Raw genomic sequence first — 19,803 nt, 5'->3', positions numbered from 1 at the left:
ACAAGTCACTGCTATGTCTTTTCAACAAACTACAGTTTGAGCTGCTGTGATTCTCTAACAGTCTGAGTATGAAATGAAATGTAATCTCCCAGGTTGCAGATGCCATCCTTGGAAACCAAATGTTTACACACTATGATCGTGCTCATATTGCCCAGCTGTGTGAAAAGGCAGGCTTGCTCCAGCGAGCTTTGGAACACTACACCGATCTCTATGATATTAAACGTGCTGTTGTTCATACTCATCTCTTGAATCCCGAGGTAAGTTTATTGAGCACAGGAAAAAAATTGAAAGCCTGAGCTTCAGTGGGTGAAGTGACCTCTCCTTAGCACTTCTGTAACTGCTAAAATCCCAGAAGCAGCTAGAAGATGTTTTACAAGTACCTAAGCAGCACATGTAACTGTGATTCAAGAACATTTATCCAGTTAATGATTTATTAATGTTAATAATATTAATGTTAATAGTTAATGATTAAACCTTAGCTATACTTTTGATAGCTTGTCTGCCTTCAGTTTCTCAGGTGGGCATTTCAGATCTTATTTCCAACCTGCATTTTTGTTGCAGTTGTAAAGATGATGAGTCTGTTTCTTTTCATGTCTTTGGTCTTAACACATGAAAGACTTGCCTGGGGTAGAAACTTTGACTAGTTGTCCTGTTTTGAGAAGTCAGATGAATCCTGTATAAGTTACTCAGTAAAATTTCTCTTTGCAGTGGCTTGTGAATTTCTTTGGCTCTCTCTCTGTTGAAGACTCGGTGGAGTGCTTGCGTGCTATGCTGTCAGCCAACATTAGGCAAAATCTACAGCTTTGTGTGCAGGTTGCCTCTAAGTACCATGAACAGCTTGGCACCCAGTCTCTTGTGGAGCTTTTTGAATCTTTTAAAAGCTATGAAGGTATAGTATTAAAAGGAAGCAGCTTCCTTGGAAGCACTACTCAACTGAAGCTTATAGTAAGGATTGTAGCTTTTATGGGAAAGATACCTTCACATGGCTGAATCTTGGAATGCATTGATCAAGTGCTGAGCTCATCACAGTGAATAACTTTTGGGGGTAACTTTGTCTAGAAACTTTCTTAACCCTCTTGAGTAAGTCTCAGAGAGAGACAAAACCTGAAAGCTGGAGCGGGGGGGGGAACAAACTTCTGCTTTTCCTGCAGTTGAAGGAAAACTCTCAGCAGTGCTGAACAAAGTTAAAAGATGAAGCCCATAAGTAGACTTGCTTCACTCACCTTTTAACTATATTAAAAACATGTGACTCTTTCTAGGACTGTTCTATTTCTTGGGTTCCATTGTAAACTTCAGCCAGGATCCAGATGTTCACTTCAAGTACATCCAGGCAGCTTGCAAGACAGGTCAGATAAAGGAAGTAGAAAGAATCTGCCGTGAAAGTAACTGCTATAACCCAGAACGGGTGAAGAACTTTCTGAAGGTAAATATTCTGTCTAACAAATCAAGCAATCCTCTGTATGTTTTGCTTAGCAGCAGAACTACAGCCTTCTAAATGGAGGGAAATAGCAACTCAAGTATTATCTGGCATGGCCATGAATAGTTTACTGTGTAACCAGATAGGAATCTAGTCCTTTTGCAGGAATATAATAGGTCCTTCTGTGCTCTGTTTGGAAAAAAACAAGTTCACCATTCCTATGAAACTAGCCGGTATGATATTCATGAATTTGGTACAAGTTGTGTTTTCACCTAATGGTAGGTGAATCCAGGTTGGCAGAAGGAAATACTATGCTGAAGTATCAGTCAAAGGTTTATCAAGGGTATTGGCTAGACAAAGCTTATTAAAACAGGACTTATCATGCACAACACTTTGCATGCTTTTTAACTGGTAAAATGGCATTTTAATGCCATTTAATTTTGCAGTAAGATGTTGGCCCAGTGATGGTCTTCTGAATTGATATGTGAATTGATAGTCATGTTGAAGCTAGGGATGTGGGCCTAATACGGCACTTGTTGAAGAGCCTAAACTTAAAACTCAATTGCCTGACTGGCCATGTGGCACTCATAGTGGCAAACTTGCTTTTGAAGTCAATTGTCTGCTGGCAGTCTTAAATTTTTGAATGCATCGTGATTTCTAGTGTTGGGACAACTTGGTCAGACTTTACTGCTTTGAAAATGCTTTGACAAAGGATGGTAACTTTCTTACATTTTTTGTTGCACAAAATACAGGAGGCAAAGCTGACAGACCAACTTCCTCTGATCATTGTCTGTGATCGATTCGACTTTGTTCATGACCTGGTGCTCTACTTATATCGCAATAACCTGCAGAAGTATATAGAGATCTATGTACAGAAGGTAAGAAGAATGCACTTTTAAACTCTTGTTCTTTCCTTCCTTCTAAGGAACTTAATCTTTCAGTTGACTAAAGCAGGTTTGGCTACATCTTCTATGCTCACACTTCTCATGCAGAGGCTCTTCACTGAGCCCTCCTCTATCACAAACCTACAAGTGCAATTTTTCCTGGAAGTCATATACAGATGTGTTAGTAACTTAAAAATCAATGCTCTTAAAACATAGTTTAAACTGTTAACTATTACTTTCTTCATGTGGAAGACTGGGGTTGGGTTATTAATAATGCTAATAACTGATTTTAATGATTGTGGCTTATTCTAGGTGAATCCCAGCCGTATACCAGCAGTGGTTGGAGGGCTTCTTGATGTGGATTGTTCTGAAGATGTAATTAAGAACTTGATCATGGTGGTTAGAGGGCAGTTCTCAACAGATGAGTTGGTGGCTGAAGTGGAAAAAAGAAATCGGTAATGAAAATTGATCTGTAAACATCAGTGTCAGGCTTTCCTGACCCTAGTATACACCCAAATTTAATTGGACACGGTTCTATTGAATGACACAACATTAATATTGTTTTATGTTTCTTTATAGAAAAGCAGTTCAGATTTGCTAGCGAGTCTCTGAATTACATGGGCAATATAAGATGCCTGACAGCACTACATGATGGATAATATGGCATATGAACTCTAGGTTCCTGAACATCTTCCCATGGGATGTGCCTTTGGAGTAAATCTGGATAAAATTGTCTTAACAGTCTCATTGTAGGCACATGGCAGCTTGTGTGATTAGTTTGTAGCCACCTGTAAAATGTACAAATGGGTTTAAGTGTGAAGAGCCACTTAAAACAGAAGTTAAAAAGAAAAATTACAAAACTAATGCCACCTGCCAGCTTCCCTGATGTTAAACTGCAGACCTGGCCTCCATTCATTTAAGACCTTATTTAAAAATAGGTGGCTGTTTTCCATCTCCTTTTGAGTTTGACCAGAAGAACTTGCTTGAAGGGAAGGCCAGGTGTTAAATAGTATCTGTCATGCATACCTTGGTCTAACTTATAAACCTAAAATGTTTTCTTCTTCAAAGGCTTAAGTTGCTGTTACCATGGCTTGAATCAAGGATTCATGAAGGCTGTGAAGAACCTGCGACTCATAATGCCTTGGCCAAAATCTACATTGATAGTAATAATAATCCAGAGCGGTTCCTTCGCGAGAATCCTTACTATGACAGCCGTGTAGTTGGCAAATATTGTGAAAAGAGGGACCCTCATCTGGCCTGCGTTGCATATGAGAGGGGGCAATGTGATCTGGAACTCATAAAGGTTGGCAAAATTACATTTATAAACATACTTGCTGCCTGAAGCAGAAACTTAGCTTGCTATTTGAATAACATTTGTAGAATCCTGTCTTACAGTCTCACTCAGGAGTTGAGGTAGACAGGATTCTTCTACGTGGAGACAGAAATTTTTATAACAAGGAGCTCTCATGCTTTATGTCAAAACTAAAGTAATGCAGATCTGCAGATTTAAGGTGCCATTCATATCTTTCATCCACAGACTGCTCAAAATTATATCAGGTTTACTTGGCCCATCTGACAAATATACCAATGTTAAACCTCGGTTAACTTGAGTTTCTTTGAACATTGAGCATTTGATCAACAGAAAGGAGAGGTTGTCACCTAGTTTAACTCAGTAGGAGGAAGAAAATCCTCCCTGAAACTTTGGGTTGAAACTAGAAAGGGGGATGTGATTTTCCCTTGCTGTGGTTGACCCTTGAAGAACTGTTCTGATGCACAACTAGAAATGAGGAAAATAAATGTTGACAATCAAACTGCAAGGACTTGTTCAGATAGCATTCTTTTCCTATCTTAAGCTTGTTGATTCCTCGAACCTCCCTTAGAATTTCAAGGACAAGTGAAGTTCACAGTGTTTTTCAAATATGTTCTAGTGTCTGATACTGAACACCAAAGCTTAATGTCAGATTGCAGTGCTTGTGACTGCTGTTAAAGAAAACATTCTCCTACCTGCACTTCTGCCATATATAGTATGTGCAAAGAATGTCAGCAGTGTAGGGGTAAGAACTGGCTTGTTTTGCGCTGTGTAAAAGGAAGTAAATGCTGTTTCCTGACAAGACCCCCACTGGAGTTGTTAGAAGGAAGGTGTAATCTAGAATTGCCACTAAACGTGGATGACTTTTCAGCCTGAAGCAACTATTTTTGAAGCAATACCTCCTTTGTAGCTGGCTATATTCAGCTTGTTTCTTGCTTCAGAATATGAAAGTGGCTCTGAATTGTTTCCATAGGAGACTTTGTTAGGATAGGCTTTAACTTTCCAATTAATCATAAAAACCTGTCAGTACCAGTTTCTTCCTTGAGCTAATGTTCTGAATGGGTGCTTCAGGTCATAAATGAAAGCTTTTCCTCCTGTGAGAACTATTCTGGAGGCATTGCTCCTTCCTGGGAAAGGGCTCAACTCCTGAAACTAGGCAACTAATAGATGTATAATGTAAAGGAAAATTGTGCTACTACTAATTTGCTTACAGCGAAGTACTTGAGATTTCAAGAGCTAATTCTGATACTAACAGAACATGACCTATTGGTAGAAGACCGAATAGGCCTTCAGGTTTCTACTTTTCCAGTTGGACATTTAAATTAGTGGCACTAATAGGGTCATAACTCATAACAACTTGTTGCTCTTCTATAGGAAATCCAATATTTATTCTGTACCCTTAACGTTTTAACAGGGGAAACCAAGCCACCTGCTACTCTGAACATTTCTAGCATAAAGTTAATGATACCAAATAGGTAACCTATTTCTGGCTTTAATCACCAACACCATTCCTCAATTCACTGCTTAACACCGCTCAAGCAAGTGGCTCCCTTTCTTAGATTTAAAATTTAAGTTCTTCAGGCTTCTGCAGGTCTTCACTTCAAACAGAAGCAAATAGTTACTGTGAAGCCACTGTCACAGTACTTTTGTCGGGCAAAACCAAGAGAAGCTATAGGAATTCTGCTGGAGACCTTCTCCATGAGCCTTCCAGATCAGAGGTTGGGTAAGAACTTTGTCTGTGGCATTAGCATTGGTCAGCAATTAGTTCTAGTCAGTTTTTTAGACTGTCTGACTCAGCTAGTTAAACCTGTCTTGTGGTACTAACTCTTGATGTTAATTCTGATTTTTGCAACTTCTCCTTCAGGTCTGCAATGAGAACTCACTGTTTAAGAGTGAGGCTCGCTATCTAGTACGCAGGAAGGACCCTGAACTCTGGGCAAATGTTTTAGAAGAAAACAACCCATTCAGGCGGCAGCTTATTGACCAGGTACAGCACAAAGAGTAAATTGTCACTATAAGGAAAACTCAGAACCATTGTGTAACACTGAAGTAGCTGTCTTCCCCACAAGGTTCTCTGAGGCCTCATCTCAGTTGTACAAAAGTTTGTAAGAGTTTGAGTGGCAAGTATTAGCTCAGAGCTTCATGGTTGGAAAACGTTAATGATCAGTAAGATGATATTGTTCTGTCCCATGGAGCAACCCGCGGGACAGAATGGGTCTCTAGTGAGTTTGCTCCCTGTGCAGTCCCAAGGTGTGACTTTTAATATGTACGTCTAGTACAGAAGTAGTTCTTTCTTGCTGGGTATGACAATACTTTCAAAGTTCTGAAGCCTTAATTTGTAGCTCACTGTAATGGGTTGGTAAATATCTCATCTGGGAAAAATGCTTAATATTCTCCCACGTTCAAATCCAGGTTGTCCAAACAGCTTTATCAGAGACGCAGGATCCAGAGGAGGTTTCTGTCACTGTGAAAGCTTTCATGACTGCAGACCTGCCTAATGAATTAATTGAGTTATTGGAAAAAATTGTCTTGGATAATTCTGTATTCAGCGAACACAGGTAAGAAGAGAGCTTTGTTCACAAATTTAGCCTCATCAGTTCATCTCTTTAGGTTGTGAAGTGACCCAACTTCTTTGTGGGCTTCTTGGTTCTAAGACCTAAGCGCTTCTATACGTGAATAGGCAGGCCAACAAGGAGAACTTAAGGTTCTTTGTGATTTGAATACAGAGCTAGTTCATGCTATTCAATTTGCAGTGATGCGTTGAAAGAAAACACCAACACCGGTAAGCAATTTCATATGGAAGGCAAATATCAATATTCCTCAGTCTGGGAATTAGAGGTTGTTGCTATCAATAGCAAGAAGGTGTATGCAGCTGTTGTTGCATGTACAATATGTGTCACTTCAGCAGTGCACAACACCTGCTTATAACCTATACCTTTTGTTAACCAAAGGAATCTCCAGAATCTGCTGATCCTGACTGCCATCAAGGCTGACCGCACCCGCGTGATGGAGTACATTAATCGACTGGATAACTATGATGCCCCAGATATTGCAAACATTGCCATCAGTAATGAACTATATGAAGAAGCCTTTGCTATATTCAGAAAATTTGATGTTAATACTTCAGCAATCCAGGTGAGGTGTGGTTCCTACATGAACATATAGAATGCTAGTAATAGAGAAAATGGAAAAAAGTGTGATGTTACATTGATTCTCCTGGAACGGTTGTAACTTAAATCAATTAACAGTATGGTTCCTAAATTATATCAGTTTGTAGCAAAAAGTGGGAATACGTGCAAAGAATAACAAAACAGATTCAAAGTGATGAGTTCAGATGCAGATCTGTTCAAAGTAATAACAAGATTTTTGAGTGTTGTGCTACATGCTTGTGTGCATGCTGCGTTTGACTCTGAATGACTGCCTTGGAGAGTTACACCTGAAAGGGGCAGGAGAATCAAATGCTACTAGGCGTTGTCTTCAGGCCAGAATACTGACTTCTTCAGGGTAGAGGTTAAATGATAGCAACAGGAGTTTTATTCTGGCTGCTCTATTTCACTGGACAGAAAGGGCTTTTCTAAAAGCAGTTAGCTTTGTATTGCTTACTTAGAACAACCTATGTGTTTGAAGGAAGAGTTTTGTGGAAAGGATGATGTTACAAGGCTTTGATTTTTATTTTATTTTTTATCTTGCAATTTCAATTTCAAACAGGTACTGATTGAACACATTGGCAATTTAGACCGTGCTTATGAATTTGCAGAGAGATGTAATGAACCAGCAGTATGGAGCCAGCTAGCCAGAGCACAGCTGCAGAAGGACTTGGTGAAAGAAGCCATTGACTCCTACATAAAGGCAGATGATCCATCTGCCTACATGGAAGTTGTTCAAGCAGCTAATAGAAACGGTAAGCCAAATTATCTTCAAACTTAAGATTGCTTGGGTAAGAGTTGGGTTATTTCATTTACCTTGAGCAGCAAAGATTCTTGAGATTTGGAGATTTGCAAATTCTGTTTCAGAATAAATTGGACCAGCTGGTCTATGGAGTGGATGAGTCAGTTTAGTGAGAGTCCTGTCAACAAACTTGTCTGTTTTGCTACAACAGCAATAGACCTTCCCGTGAAGATAGTTTGTACTGTTATGGTCTAAATACAACTGAGTATAGTGAATTGATTTTAGCTGTATGTGGCAGAATTGCTTTCCAATTGAATTCTAGGATAGTTGCAAGAAGTTCAACCTTATATGAAGGTGACTCTGTTTAGCAGAGTATACGTTAACTCAGATGCAGATGACTTACTGCTATTGAGCATACTGGTGACAACTGTTTACCTGATGTGAGCAAGGAGAGCAAGACAAAATAACTAAATAGAGGATCTGAAATATCTCTTCTCTCTTCAAGATAACTGGGAGGACCTAGTCAAGTTCTTACAGATGGCCAGGAAGAAGGCTAGAGAGTCTTATGTAGAGACGGAACTTATTTTTGCCTTGGCAAAAACTAATCGTCTCTCAGAACTGGAGGAGTTTATTAGTGGCCCTAATAATGCCCATATACAGCAGGTATGTCTTGATCACAGTTCCTATGTCTGACTTGCTACTTGGCTGACTTGATTCTTGCTGTTACCCTTGTTTACCTTGGACTCCTAATCCAGGTTGGTGATCGCTGTTACGAAGAAGGGATGTATGAAGCAGCAAAACTACTCTATAACAACGTGTCTAACTTCGCTCGCCTGGCATCTACCTTGGTACACCTCGGAGAGTATCAGGCAGCAGTGGACAGTGGCCGCAAAGCCAACAGCACAAGGACTTGGAAGGAGGTAACTAAAACTTGTGGTTTTTAATAATCTGCAGAAAACGCTCTGTTGTTGCTTTTGAGCATAATTGGACTCCTTTCTTTGTCAGTAATGTGGGAATTAAAGAACAGTTGATTCATAATCATCTGTGATGATCTCTGATAGTGACTTGCTGTTTCTGGCTACAGAGCACATGTGTATCTTCATAAACTGTCGTCTTTCCCAAGATAATAAAGGTTATTTTCAGAATAGTGTAAAATGAATGGCAGAGATTTTAATTCTAGAGCAAGTATTACAGTAATAGCTATTTGGAGCCATGAATTTGTTAAAGCTTTGCAAATTAATTTTCTCCTTTAATATATGGGGTCTATATAAGCATTGCAGTATTCTCCTGTGAACTGACTGCTGCCTCTCATTACAGGTATGCTTTGCGTGTGTGGATGGAAAAGAATTCCGCTTGGCACAGATATGTGGCTTACACATAGTCATTCATGCTGATGAACTTGAAGAGCTGATTAGTTACTATCAGGTTAGATCACTGTTCATGTCCTAGAAAATTTATACAGCATACTTGTATCTGCTAATGAAGTGGTCCCAGCTAAAACCTGACACCCTGTGGGACTAATTTTTAATGACTGCAGAAGTGAATTGAATTTATTCTTCCTCTATTTCCTAATAGTTGCATGCAAACTTTTTATAGTAAATGGATGGGTAATAGCTTTCACTGTCCCTTCTTTTACAGTTCTGTTGCCTTATTCGAATAGTGTCTTATAAAACTAAGCACTCTAATTTAGAGAGAAAAGTTTGTTGAATTTAAATAAATAAGCTTTTTATTTTTAGCAAGTTTTAAGTGCTAGTTGGTTATGAATTTTCAATTAATCCTTATTTTTCTAATATCCAGGATCGTGGCTACTTTGAAGAACTGATTGCTCTTTTGGAAGCTGCTTTGGGTCTAGAGCGTGCTCACATGGGAATGTTTACTGAACTTGCCATCTTATACTCTAAATTCAAGCCTCAGAAAATGAGGGAACATCTGGAGCTCTTTTGGTCTCGAGTTAATATTCCAAAGGTATGCAGCAAAGTAACTACACTGCAAGTGAAGTAGGGAAGCTGTTAATGAATCAAACTGACTGTCTTCTTGTTTTATCAGGTGCTCAGAGCTGCAGAACAGGCTCATCTCTGGGCAGAACTCGTATTCCTTTATGACAAATATGAGGAGTATGACAATGCAATAATTACGATGATGAATCATCCCACCGATGCCTGGAAAGAAGGGCAGTTTAAAGACATAATTGCCAAGGCAAGTTGATAGTTGACTGAATAAAGGTGCTGAAAGATTCTTTCAGAGCTGAGGCAAAAAGGCACAACAGAATCCCCACTTAAGTTTGCTTGAGCTACTACTATCCAGTTTTCATGCTGTATTTAAAACAAATCATCCAAACAGTTTAGCACAAGAATTAATCTAAGCTTGTACCCTTTGTTTTCTGTTGTGTAGCATGTTCTGCTGAGTGGCAGCCTATAGCACAGAATGTTTTCAGGGACTGTTCAGGATCATAGGTCACAAGCAAGGGCACAACCTCCTCAATATCTTTGACCTGACTGTTGCCTCAGTCTGAGGTTGTAACATTTCTTGAGAAATCTTTGCAGATGTTTCCAGCTATTTCAGTGGGAGAATTTGGCTGGGCAGTCCTATGAATGCAGTGGAGAATAGGGGGATTAATGAATAGTTTAGTCAAAGCAACAACTTAAGAGTGGTTAAGTTTACAGCCTTTAGGAGTTAAACACATGATCACATTAAGTTTAGTGGGCTGCCAGTGCTGGGATCTCTTAACCGTGGATGGGTTAGAATTGGTTTGAACTGCTCCTGCTACGTTGTAACTTCACCATCTGGAAGCAGCTGACACTAGAAGCAGTCATGAGATTCAACAGGAATTCTGCATGTAAGTGTAATGCTACTGTCCGGTAGAAGAAAATTTAAGCTTTTATTTAAGAGTCAGATAAACTCTCTGCTGAGTTAAGTGATCCAAACTAAGCACCTTAGATTTACTTGCATTTGAAATACTAACTAATATGTAACCATGCAGGTGGCCAATGTGGAGCTGTATTACAAAGCCTTGCAATTCTACTTGGACTACAAACCTCTGCTGATCAATGATCTTCTCCTTGTATTATCTCCACGACTGGATCATACAAGGACAGTCAATTTTTTCTCAAAGGTGAGTTTGGGATATAGTGGGTGAACAGAAAACCCCCCATGCACTCTACTCTCTGTCTGACACTCTACTCTCTGTCTGAAGAGGAGAAAAAAAGGGCTGGCATCTGTCAGGTGGCTTTCCCTGCAGTATGAAGGACTAAGAAGCAGTCCGATCCTGGTTAATATGGAAAGCACTATAAGAGTTAGCATAACTGGCCTAGGAGGCTGTTTCATTTTACTTGCAGCAACAATGCAATGTGATTTTTCTGTAGTTCTGATAGTAAGCATACACAGTCCTGACAGTAAGCATAAACTTGCTATAAGAAATGGGAACTTGTTTCAGGAGTATCAAGCGCCAGAACTAGTATAATTAATTTTGTATTGAAAATATCTTAATTCCAGGTTAATCAGCTACTTCTAGTAAAGCCTTACTTGCGTTCAGTCCAGAACCACAACAACAAAGGAGTTAATGAAGCTCTAAATAACCTTTTAACAGAGGAGGAAGACTACCAGGTGAGCCCCAAAAAAGAGACCAGTAGGCCTGATCAAAAAAATAGTCATGGTTTAGTTCTTTCCCAGCTGATGAGGTGTAATTCCCTTGAGCAGAAGGAAACTTCTGCAGTGTAACAGTAGTAGGGAATAGAACCAGACCCTTTGGACCATGGGGTGCTTTGGTCACAATCTGATAACCTGCAAACAAAGCAGATACCACAGTTACTTTTCTCAGAAAAAGACTTCTCAAAGGTCCGCATTGGGTATGTACGTCAGTAGACAACACTTCTGTAAACAAATTTGCTTCTGGCCCCATTGACTGCAATTTGTAAGATAAGATTTTCTATTCTATTTAGTCTGCAAAGTGAAGTTTGTACAACAGAGTTAAAATCTTTCTTTATTAAAAATAGTCTTTGGGAGGAGAAAGTTGTTGTGAAAAACTGTTTCAAACTTGCCCGAAATATGCAGGGCAAAGAAGCTGTAGCCAGCCATAGCATCAACATCTGTCTGGTATAACCTAAGCACTTGTGAAGCATCCTTGGATGCTTTTCTCCTGTAGCTCTCACCTACTATCATCTGGAAGCATGGGTAACAATTTTATTTCAAACAGGGTTTGAGAGCTTCCATTGATGCCTATGACAACTTTGATAACATAACACTGGCTCAGCGTCTGGAAAAGCATGAACTAATTGAATTTAGGCGTATTGCAGCATACTTGTATAAGGGCAACAACCGCTGGAAACAGAGTGTGGAGCTATGCAAGAAAGACCATCTGTATAAGGTGAGTTAACACAGCTTTTCTCCCTGACTGTCAAAGAGTCTGATCTCTGAAGCATAGGCTCCTGGAAACTGAATGCATTCTGTTAGTTTCAAATCCGGGGTTCCAGTGAGTCTTAGCCCTTCCCTTGAAGTTTAAGGAAAGAAGAATCTTAGAGCAGAACAGCTTGCAATTTCAAATGTAGACCTTAAATCTAATTTGATAATGCTGTCTTGTACTCAGAGATTTCTCTATATCCATCAAAGGCATCTGTACAATTTTCTCTATCAGTGCAGAACATTCCATGTAGTCCTAAAGACTTTGTCCATATAGGGTAGAGATGAAACATGAGTAGAGTGGTATAGCACTTAAGCCTGTAGTGATTTCACATGAGCCAGTTCTTGAGTGTTCTGTAGGAAAGCTGACAAACAGTCTTCAGTCTCACCAAATACCAAGCAGTTGATGCAGTAGTTCCTTCTGCTGTAGGTTATCCTTAATGTCTAATTGTGAAGTAGGTGGGATACCAGAAAGTTTATCTTTGCTGCTACAAAACTAAGCAAAATCTCATTGGGCCACTTCAAGTACTTAACTGAATATACAACAGGCTTTCCTTAAAATGAGCACCAGGGTTGCCTGGGAATAAGAGGACTTAACTGAGTGTGTATACTGTAACTTAGCTCCTACACAACATATGTGGTGATGTGAAAGACTAACTTCATGGTATGCAAAATACATGGCTCGTCTAGCTAGCAGTTTCATATACATAAAGTGTAAAACAACAAACTCACAGACAAGGGTCAAGCTTAACTGTTGTCCTTTTCTCTAGGATGCTATGCAGTATGCTGCAGAGTCCAAAGATGCAGAACTAGCTGAGAAGCTGCTTCAGTGGTTCCTGGAAGAAGGCAAGCAGGAGTGTTTTGCAGCCTGCCTTTTCACGTGTTATGACTTGCTGCACCCAGATGTAGTCCTTGAGTTGGCATGGAGGCATAACATCATGGACTTTGCAATGCCTTATTTCATCCAAGTGATGAGAGAGTACCTTACCAAAGTGAGTATTGCATAGGCTAAGAAGTTGAGTGTTTTAATCTGCTGGGCAATTAGTGTTATGCAAACCAGGTAAAGCTCTTTGCATGTATTTAGAATATTATTATTCCTCACACTAAGTCCTCTGGGAATTTCTCTGGGTTTAGTCACTTCAGGCTAGATAGCTAAACTTCTAAATAGAAAGCATAGGACTTGAAAGAGGTGTAGTTAACTTTTGCTTTTAACAATGGGGGTGAGCAACTGTATGCTTCTTAGAGCAGCTGCATAGTTGATGAATTTGAGGACTTGTTGAAGAGAACTTGCATCATTTTTTACTTGGTATAACTGTGAAAGTACTCTGTATGTTTTCTTGTTAATTATTCAAAAACTACTCTTGGTAACAGTACACACTGTTCCTACATCAGCTGTATTACTAAATTGCTGAAAATAAGGTGTTTATGGAAGACAGAACTTCAGATGCATAGTCTGGCTGTACGGTACTGAAACTAGTAGCTAGTCTTGAACTGAGAAGGGAGAGATTCTGATCATGTGTGGTCCTGAAATGCTTGTCTCAAGCAGCCCCCAGGATATTAAACTAAGATCCTTCCTTAAAAGGCTCTAGTGTTGTGTAGGACATCACAGTGGAGAATTCTGTTGAAATCAGTAATCTAGAAGTGACTGCTTCAGGTTGTCTCTCATCAGTCATGTTAAGTATTCCCCTCTGAATTTTCTTGCAGGTTGATGGGCTGTTCTATAAGGTGACACTCTGATTTCAAACTCTTTTGTGTTCATTTGTGTCCCTCAATACCCTAGGATTCTTTTACAGGAATCTAGCTGTAGCTTCTGCCAGAAAAGCAGTATAATTTAGCTCTAACTCATTTTCTGTTCACTTCTAATGCTAAAAGGATAACTATTCACAAGCAACTTGAAAATCCAACCAGACTCTGCTCTTTTTTCATGAGAAATGGAAGCAAGTAATTGAGGACTTGACTGTCTGGGCTCCTAATTACTAAATTACAGAAAACTTGTGGCAGGTATCTTTTACAGATACCTGTAAGTCTTGCCCATTAGTATAATGAAAGTACTTGCACTGATCTTAAAATCTTCCTCCTCAAACTCTACTGAGGTGAAACTTGCCACACAAGATCACTTGTTACTCTTCCATGTGAAGTTTACCTTCAAGATCACGGTTTTTAAATTGCTGGTTGGATTTACAAGTGATCTCTTACTAAGTACCAGATAACTTGCCAGAAGGAAAATCTGCATGATGAAAATGGTTTACAGTGGAACTAATTTAGTCTGAATTAACTACAAACATAAAATTAGAGAATGGGTTTTATAAATGTTGTACTGTGTCTGAAATTCTGTCATGTGACTAACTTCAAAAGAATACAGAAGAATAGATTGGTTTATCAGCTGAGTCTGTAAGTCCTCCAGAATTTATCTTTCTCTTATGCATTAAACCAAAAGTGTGAAAGCATAGAATAGCCTATGTCCCAGAAGGGGCTGGGTACAAAAAGTATGGTAACATTAATTTGGAAACCTTTCGAACAACTTCACTTCTAGGCATCAAATCAGAAAGTTCAGCCTTTGCTGGAATTGCTGTTTTTGTCCCTTCTGTAGGGTATCTGCTCTCAGCATGCTTGCTGTTTCTCCAACAGAGGGAGTAACTGCACTTCTGTTCCAAATTCCTTAATGCTTTAGGGCCAGTAAAGAGTAAATTCTAATTCAGGAGAGAGTGGGAATCCCAGGCCATAAATACAGCAATACAACTAGTTTGAAAGCGGTAGCGTTCAATTGCTTTCACCCGCAGTAATAGGGACAACATTTGTAACACCAATACTGAGTGCTATCCTGAAAACCTGTTAGGTTAACAGCTCTGAGGGAATGAGTTAAGACATACTGCCACTCAAGTTATTAATTTGAGCAGCAAACTTAAAAATAAAAATCAGGAAACTGTTAGGCAACAGATCCAGATAACCTCTCTAAAATATAATAGAGACCCCTTTTGCAGCATTCATCAAATTGGATATGATCATTTTAGTGGGAAAGGAGGCTGAGGAACAGCTGAAATACAGCATTGGCCTAAAAGAAGGATTTCCAAATGTTAGTACTATCTGTATCTGGATATGAAGCTGTGTGATTTTATGCCTTTGCAGCCTTCAGTCTCAATGGTTCACTTACGGAAGATGTAACTTAAAACGTGAAAGAAGGAAGGTACCGTTGCCTTCTCTGCCCTCACCTCTCACCCTCCCACCCCCAATTTAAAGCTGTGTTCAGAGCTCCTGCACTACTATAGCACTCTGACAAGTGATTTAGCATGAACAAAGCTTTATTTCGCACAACACTGGGCTCTATATAAAGCTGATACAACTAGACCACTTCCTGTGATGGTTCTAGAATTTCCTCTAAAAGGAGTCTATGTGGATATTAATACATTTAAACCAGTACTCTGTAACCAGAGTTAGGCTGTAGTTGTAGATAAGATTAAACTTCATGGTCTGTAATATTTGCAAATATCTAGGTGCCCTTAATGAAGGGGAGAGGGCTTGCAGGTTAATAGACAACTAGGTAGACAACTAGGTTAGGCTCATTTGAGATGATCCTCGGAAGTACAGTGAGCTGACTTGTTTTCTTTATCATAAAGATAACAATAACAAGAGCAGGGCTCCCGAAAATGCTGTGCTTGAAGGTAATAGTGGTCTTTCTCAGCTACATTTGACAGCTATTGCAATAAAAAGCAATTGGGAAGGCAGGATTACCGAGTTTCAGTCTACATGTTCCCAGCCATAGTCTCCAAAATGTACTACAGTAAGGAACCCTTGATAGCTAAGGTACCATGCATTGAAAGCCTCATGTGATAGTGCAATTCCTGGGCAAGGCCTTCATACATCTCCTGTTCACTTCAATGTAGGTGGATAAACTTGATGCTTCTGAAAGCCTAAGAAAAGAAGAGGAACAAGTAACTGAACCCACTCCAATAGTATTTGGTAGGTGAAAGACTTGGTTTTAATTGATTACCTATTGCCACTGCGGTCTCTCTTTATGGAGGTTACTTGAATGACTGTCTTCAAAGTAAGCTGGTTTCCAGTAGCTAGTAAAATGGTCGTCTCTGCTAGATGGACTGCACAAGTTGTTGAAGTGACATCTCACTCTTACAGTACTTCTACTCTTCAGCTAATGTATTACTCCTCTTACGTGGCTCAGAACCCTAGTTTAGGAATAGCCTTTTAGTATGGTAACAGGAGAGGGGATACCAAGGTGTGCACAACCCCAGAAATAACTTAAAGAGCATGCTAATTCCTCCTGTTGTTCCTTTCTAAGAGGAATGTGTCTGCTTTCTGCTCTTCCAAGTAGAAAGGCAGACTGGCTTTCTAGTTCATCCATTTTAAGACAAATGCAGCCAAAAAACCATGGCTGTCCAAGTGTGCTGCTATTTTAGAAGCCCCTATGAAGAGGCATTCTGCTAACAAGCACCTAGAAGTGACTGGTAAGGGAAGGATGTGACTGGTTCACTGTCTAATGTAAATGTTAACTTAAATTTAATATATGCATGAGGCATGTGTGCTCCTAGTGATGAAAACAAGTCTTCTATCAAGGTACATTCAGGCCTTTTGCAGCACTTTCCAGACTGAGACCTAACTGACCTAACTAATTGCTTGAATTGTTTTACTTTTGAGTTCTGACCATGCATGGTGTTTAAACAGATTCAGTTTGGCTTTTAGTGTGGTCTTTTCAAAACAAGCCACGTTTATCTTGCCATCAAGAACAGCTGATATTCCTCTTCCCATCTGAGTCTTGCCTTGCTTTCTTAGTTTTCTGGTAGCGAGAGCAGATGGCCTAAGTGCCCACTCTGTGTGGTGCATGTTGAGTAATAGTGTAACTTGCTAGTGTGTGCTTGCACAGTGGCTGATTTTTAGCTAAAAGCCTAATAATTCTGTCCCATAGTACAGCTAGCATCTGGGGACCTTGGGTACTGAAACTAACTCTTTTTTTTTTTTTTTCCTCATGCTTTTCCAGGCCAGCAGTTGATGTTAACAGCAGGCCCCAGTGCAGTACCTCCCCAGGCAAACTTCCCATACGGATACTCAGCACCGGGATTCACCCAGCCACCTGTTTATGGTTTCAATATGTAACTAGCTCTCTGACAGACCTTCGCTGTCTCTGTTCTCTTCCTTCCCGTCCCTTTTTAACTTCTCCAAGAAGTGTACAATGGTCCTAAAGGCACAGATGACTTTCTGTTGGCTGAACACACTTGCTGCCCTGCTCAGTGAGGAGACTTCAACGGGATGCCTGTTACTGTTATTTATTGATTATTGTCCGGTTACATTTCAACCTCTGAAAGGCAGCTTTTGTTAATGACATTGTGAGACTCTTGTCTGAAGTTAAGGCACTATTTCACTAACTCATATAGCAATAACTGCTTGAGGCCAGGGAGAAGAGCATATTTTTTTCTTTTGCAAAGCCCATTGAAGGCAGCTGGGAAATTGCCTGGCACCAAGTTGTTAAAGCTTTAGCTGAAGCTACTGAAGTAGCAGGGTTGTTAACAATTCAGTGAAGCATCTCCTTAATAATGAATTGTTGAAAGCTTATGTACATCTGACTACCCCATTTTGTTTGCAGTCTTACGTGCAAAAGAAATTGGGCTTTCTGATATTTGTGCTCTGAATGTTTAGAGGAATATTGGGAAAGCTTCCTTTTCTGGACAATAATGCTGTTGGGGTTCAATGCTGTTGGAGTCTGTTCTATATTTTCTGGAGTAGATCTGAGACTTAAAGAAAATAAATCTTCTCATGCCAGAGAGCAAACATTTCCCAGATCCTTTTTGTTTATCAAGAGGAGAGCATGTTACTTGTTGACGTTAAATGGTACTAAAGGAAACCTCAGCTATGTGTGGCAAGTGAACATGGGAGTGTGCATGGCCTGCCAAAGTACTAAAGATGCAAGAGCACAGCGTCAGGGCTGGGGAGGGGGGCATACTGCTAAAATAATGAGGCGGTAGGGAGGGCCATAATCCTGACTTTTTTTATTTGCACCTTTAATTGATTCTGGCATTGGCTTCTTGCCACACCATGTTCTGACCCTGTCTGGTGGGCAGAGTCAGCACCATCTGAATTAACAAGATGCAGTGACTCAGTTCTGCTATGCTGCAGTAGTATCAATGGTGTGTCTACCACCCACCTCTTTCTTTGAGAATGCCAACAGGGATGTATTATCACTTTGTGCCACTCTTCAAATACATGTATCATTAACGTTTTATGTACTTAGATAACAATGTATAATTTATGGTTATGAATCTTGTGCTAATCTTGAATATTATAAAAGTCCAACTATAAATGTAAAACTGCAGTATCCACTGTGTGGTTCTAGTCTTCCTATCTTGGGGGTGGGGACTGGTTAGTAGTAATGCACTACCACTTAAAGCATCAGCTTTCTTAATCTGTGACAGCTAAGGATGCCAGACAGGACAAGGGATAATTGTGCCAAAGCACATACCGTAGAGGGCTTAGCAAGTAACGTAAAAGGGGGTTGTGGTCTCTTCAATGAAGACAGCACACGTTGTCATGTGCAGGGGTCATGCTGCAGGAGGCAGTCACATGCTTACGTGACTTCATTCACAGGACCGGAGGAGTGTAAGCTCAGTCTTGTGCTGGGGGAGATGCTGCAGGTAGTCTTCTAAGTCAGCTCCACTGAAATACGTTAATACAGCAGCAGTATTGGTAAGCTACACCTTTCATATCGAGTTCTACTTGAATGGGGCAAAACATCTTTATGTGCCAACTGGTAGAGACTTAACAGTGCTGTGAAATCTGTAACAGTAGACTGTTTTAGCGTGATTCTAACTGGTACATTGTCTCCCTTGCTTGCTGTACTGCGTGATAGCAGTGGCAAAGAGATGTGCTATCTACTTTTCTAATAAAGGCCAGAGCGCTCCGAGTGCTGATGTAACACACTAACCTTGGTTTTGTACTGATCAGCACTCAATGGCTCAGCTTGAAATACTGAGCAGCTAACGAGTTCAAGCAAATCTGCACTCCGTCTAGACTTATTCCTAGCAGGAATTAGCCAGGTAGCGTGCTATTTTCCAGGCAAATAATACTTCCATTTTGTAACCAGTTCTTTGTGGGTCAACAGGAACTTGGGTGAGGCAGCTAGAAATGAAGACAAGCTTGACAATTAATATGACTGGGAGTTTCCTTCCCCTCAAATTGAGAATTTACTGTGACTTGATAGCAACAATTACAAGCTGATGGTGAAATACAGTAAACCGCTGGATTAAATAGTAGAACAGCTCGTGACCTGTAGAGAATTGAGCTAGCCTGGGGATCTTAATTTGTTTCAGTCGAGAAATCTAATTACAGGAATGACTGAGTTCTCAAGGAAGGCAAGGCTGTCAGCTCTGATAAATAGTTGTGCTTTAGTTGGTCTCCTGGAATCTTAAGCTCTTGCTAAGTGTAATGGCTTTTATAAATTCTGTGATCTTCTTACACTCTAAAATGTATCCAGAAGTATACTCCCTGCTGTTACGGTGTGGCTGTACCTAAACTGTGGAACAAATGCTTGCACACCAGATTATTTAACTGTTTCTTTAATGGTTAAGCCTTTCTCAGCAGGAAATAGCCCCTCTTTTAGTGGGTTACGTGGAAGACTTAATACAGTTTATGAAGTCGTAGTGTTAATCCAAGTTTGAAAAACTCGGATAAAATTGTTTGCACAAAACCTCCTTTGAAACTAAGCTTCTCACTAATTCCCACTGCTTCAGTGAGACTGGGCTAGTGCTGTCATGCAGAATGGACTGTTCATGCAGAACTCACTGCACAGAGCAGTATCTGGAGACCAGCTTCTGGGCTTGAGATACTGTCAAACGGTAACTTGCTTAAGGACCTGCATAGCGTGTCTTACACACTCGTGATTTTCCTGTAAGAAACCAAGTATGGATTTC

General features: G+C 40.0%; 1 protein-coding gene across 6 annotated transcripts in view; it reads left to right on the top strand.

Annotated features, from left to right (window-relative positions):
- The window catches only part of CLTCL1 (clathrin heavy chain like 1), a 37,029-nt gene extending 18,817 nt beyond the window's left edge, over window positions 1-18,212 (top strand). Inside the window, exons 12-34 of one of the 6 annotated variants that reach the window (XM_027469928.3) lie at window positions 93-257; window positions 709-889; window positions 1,260-1,423; window positions 2,170-2,295; window positions 2,614-2,756; window positions 3,370-3,604; window positions 5,475-5,597; window positions 6,023-6,168; window positions 6,562-6,745; window positions 7,319-7,511; window positions 8,004-8,161; window positions 8,254-8,418; window positions 8,816-8,923; window positions 9,296-9,463; window positions 9,545-9,694; window positions 10,479-10,610; window positions 10,991-11,101; window positions 11,691-11,861; window positions 12,664-12,885; window positions 13,598-13,618; window positions 15,775-15,850; window positions 16,264-16,350; window positions 16,881-18,212. In XM_027469928.3, coding sequence (XP_027325729.1) covers window positions 93-257; window positions 709-889; window positions 1,260-1,423; window positions 2,170-2,295; window positions 2,614-2,756; window positions 3,370-3,604; window positions 5,475-5,597; window positions 6,023-6,168; window positions 6,562-6,745; window positions 7,319-7,511; window positions 8,004-8,161; window positions 8,254-8,418; window positions 8,816-8,923; window positions 9,296-9,463; window positions 9,545-9,694; window positions 10,479-10,610; window positions 10,991-11,101; window positions 11,691-11,861; window positions 12,664-12,885; window positions 13,598-13,618; window positions 15,775-15,850; window positions 16,264-16,350; window positions 16,881-16,996 — 3,345 coding nt within the window. In that variant the 3' untranslated portion in view covers window positions 16,997-18,212. Of the gene's footprint in view, window positions 1-92; window positions 258-708; window positions 890-1,259; window positions 1,424-2,169; window positions 2,296-2,613; window positions 2,757-3,369; window positions 3,605-5,474; window positions 5,598-6,022; window positions 6,169-6,561; window positions 6,746-7,318; window positions 7,512-8,003; window positions 8,162-8,253; window positions 8,419-8,815; window positions 8,924-9,295; window positions 9,464-9,544; window positions 9,695-10,478; window positions 10,611-10,990; window positions 11,102-11,690; window positions 11,862-12,663; window positions 12,886-13,597; window positions 13,619-15,774; window positions 15,851-16,217; window positions 16,842-16,880 lie in introns of those variants that run through there. The other 5 variants (XM_027469924.3, XM_072024255.1, XM_027469926.3 and 2 more) reach the window with 5 other exon arrangements.
- Window positions 18,213-19,803: the final 1,591 nt, after the last annotated feature.

The sequence above is a fragment of the Anas platyrhynchos genome, chromosome 16 (assembly GCF_047663525.1).
Source record: "Anas platyrhynchos isolate ZD024472 breed Pekin duck chromosome 16, IASCAAS_PekinDuck_T2T, whole genome shotgun sequence".
In the NCBI taxonomy this organism is placed as follows: domain Eukaryota; kingdom Metazoa; phylum Chordata; class Aves; order Anseriformes; family Anatidae; genus Anas; species Anas platyrhynchos.
The sequence above is the reverse complement of the archived record's forward strand: the minus strand, read 5'-3'. Positions and strand labels throughout refer to the sequence as shown.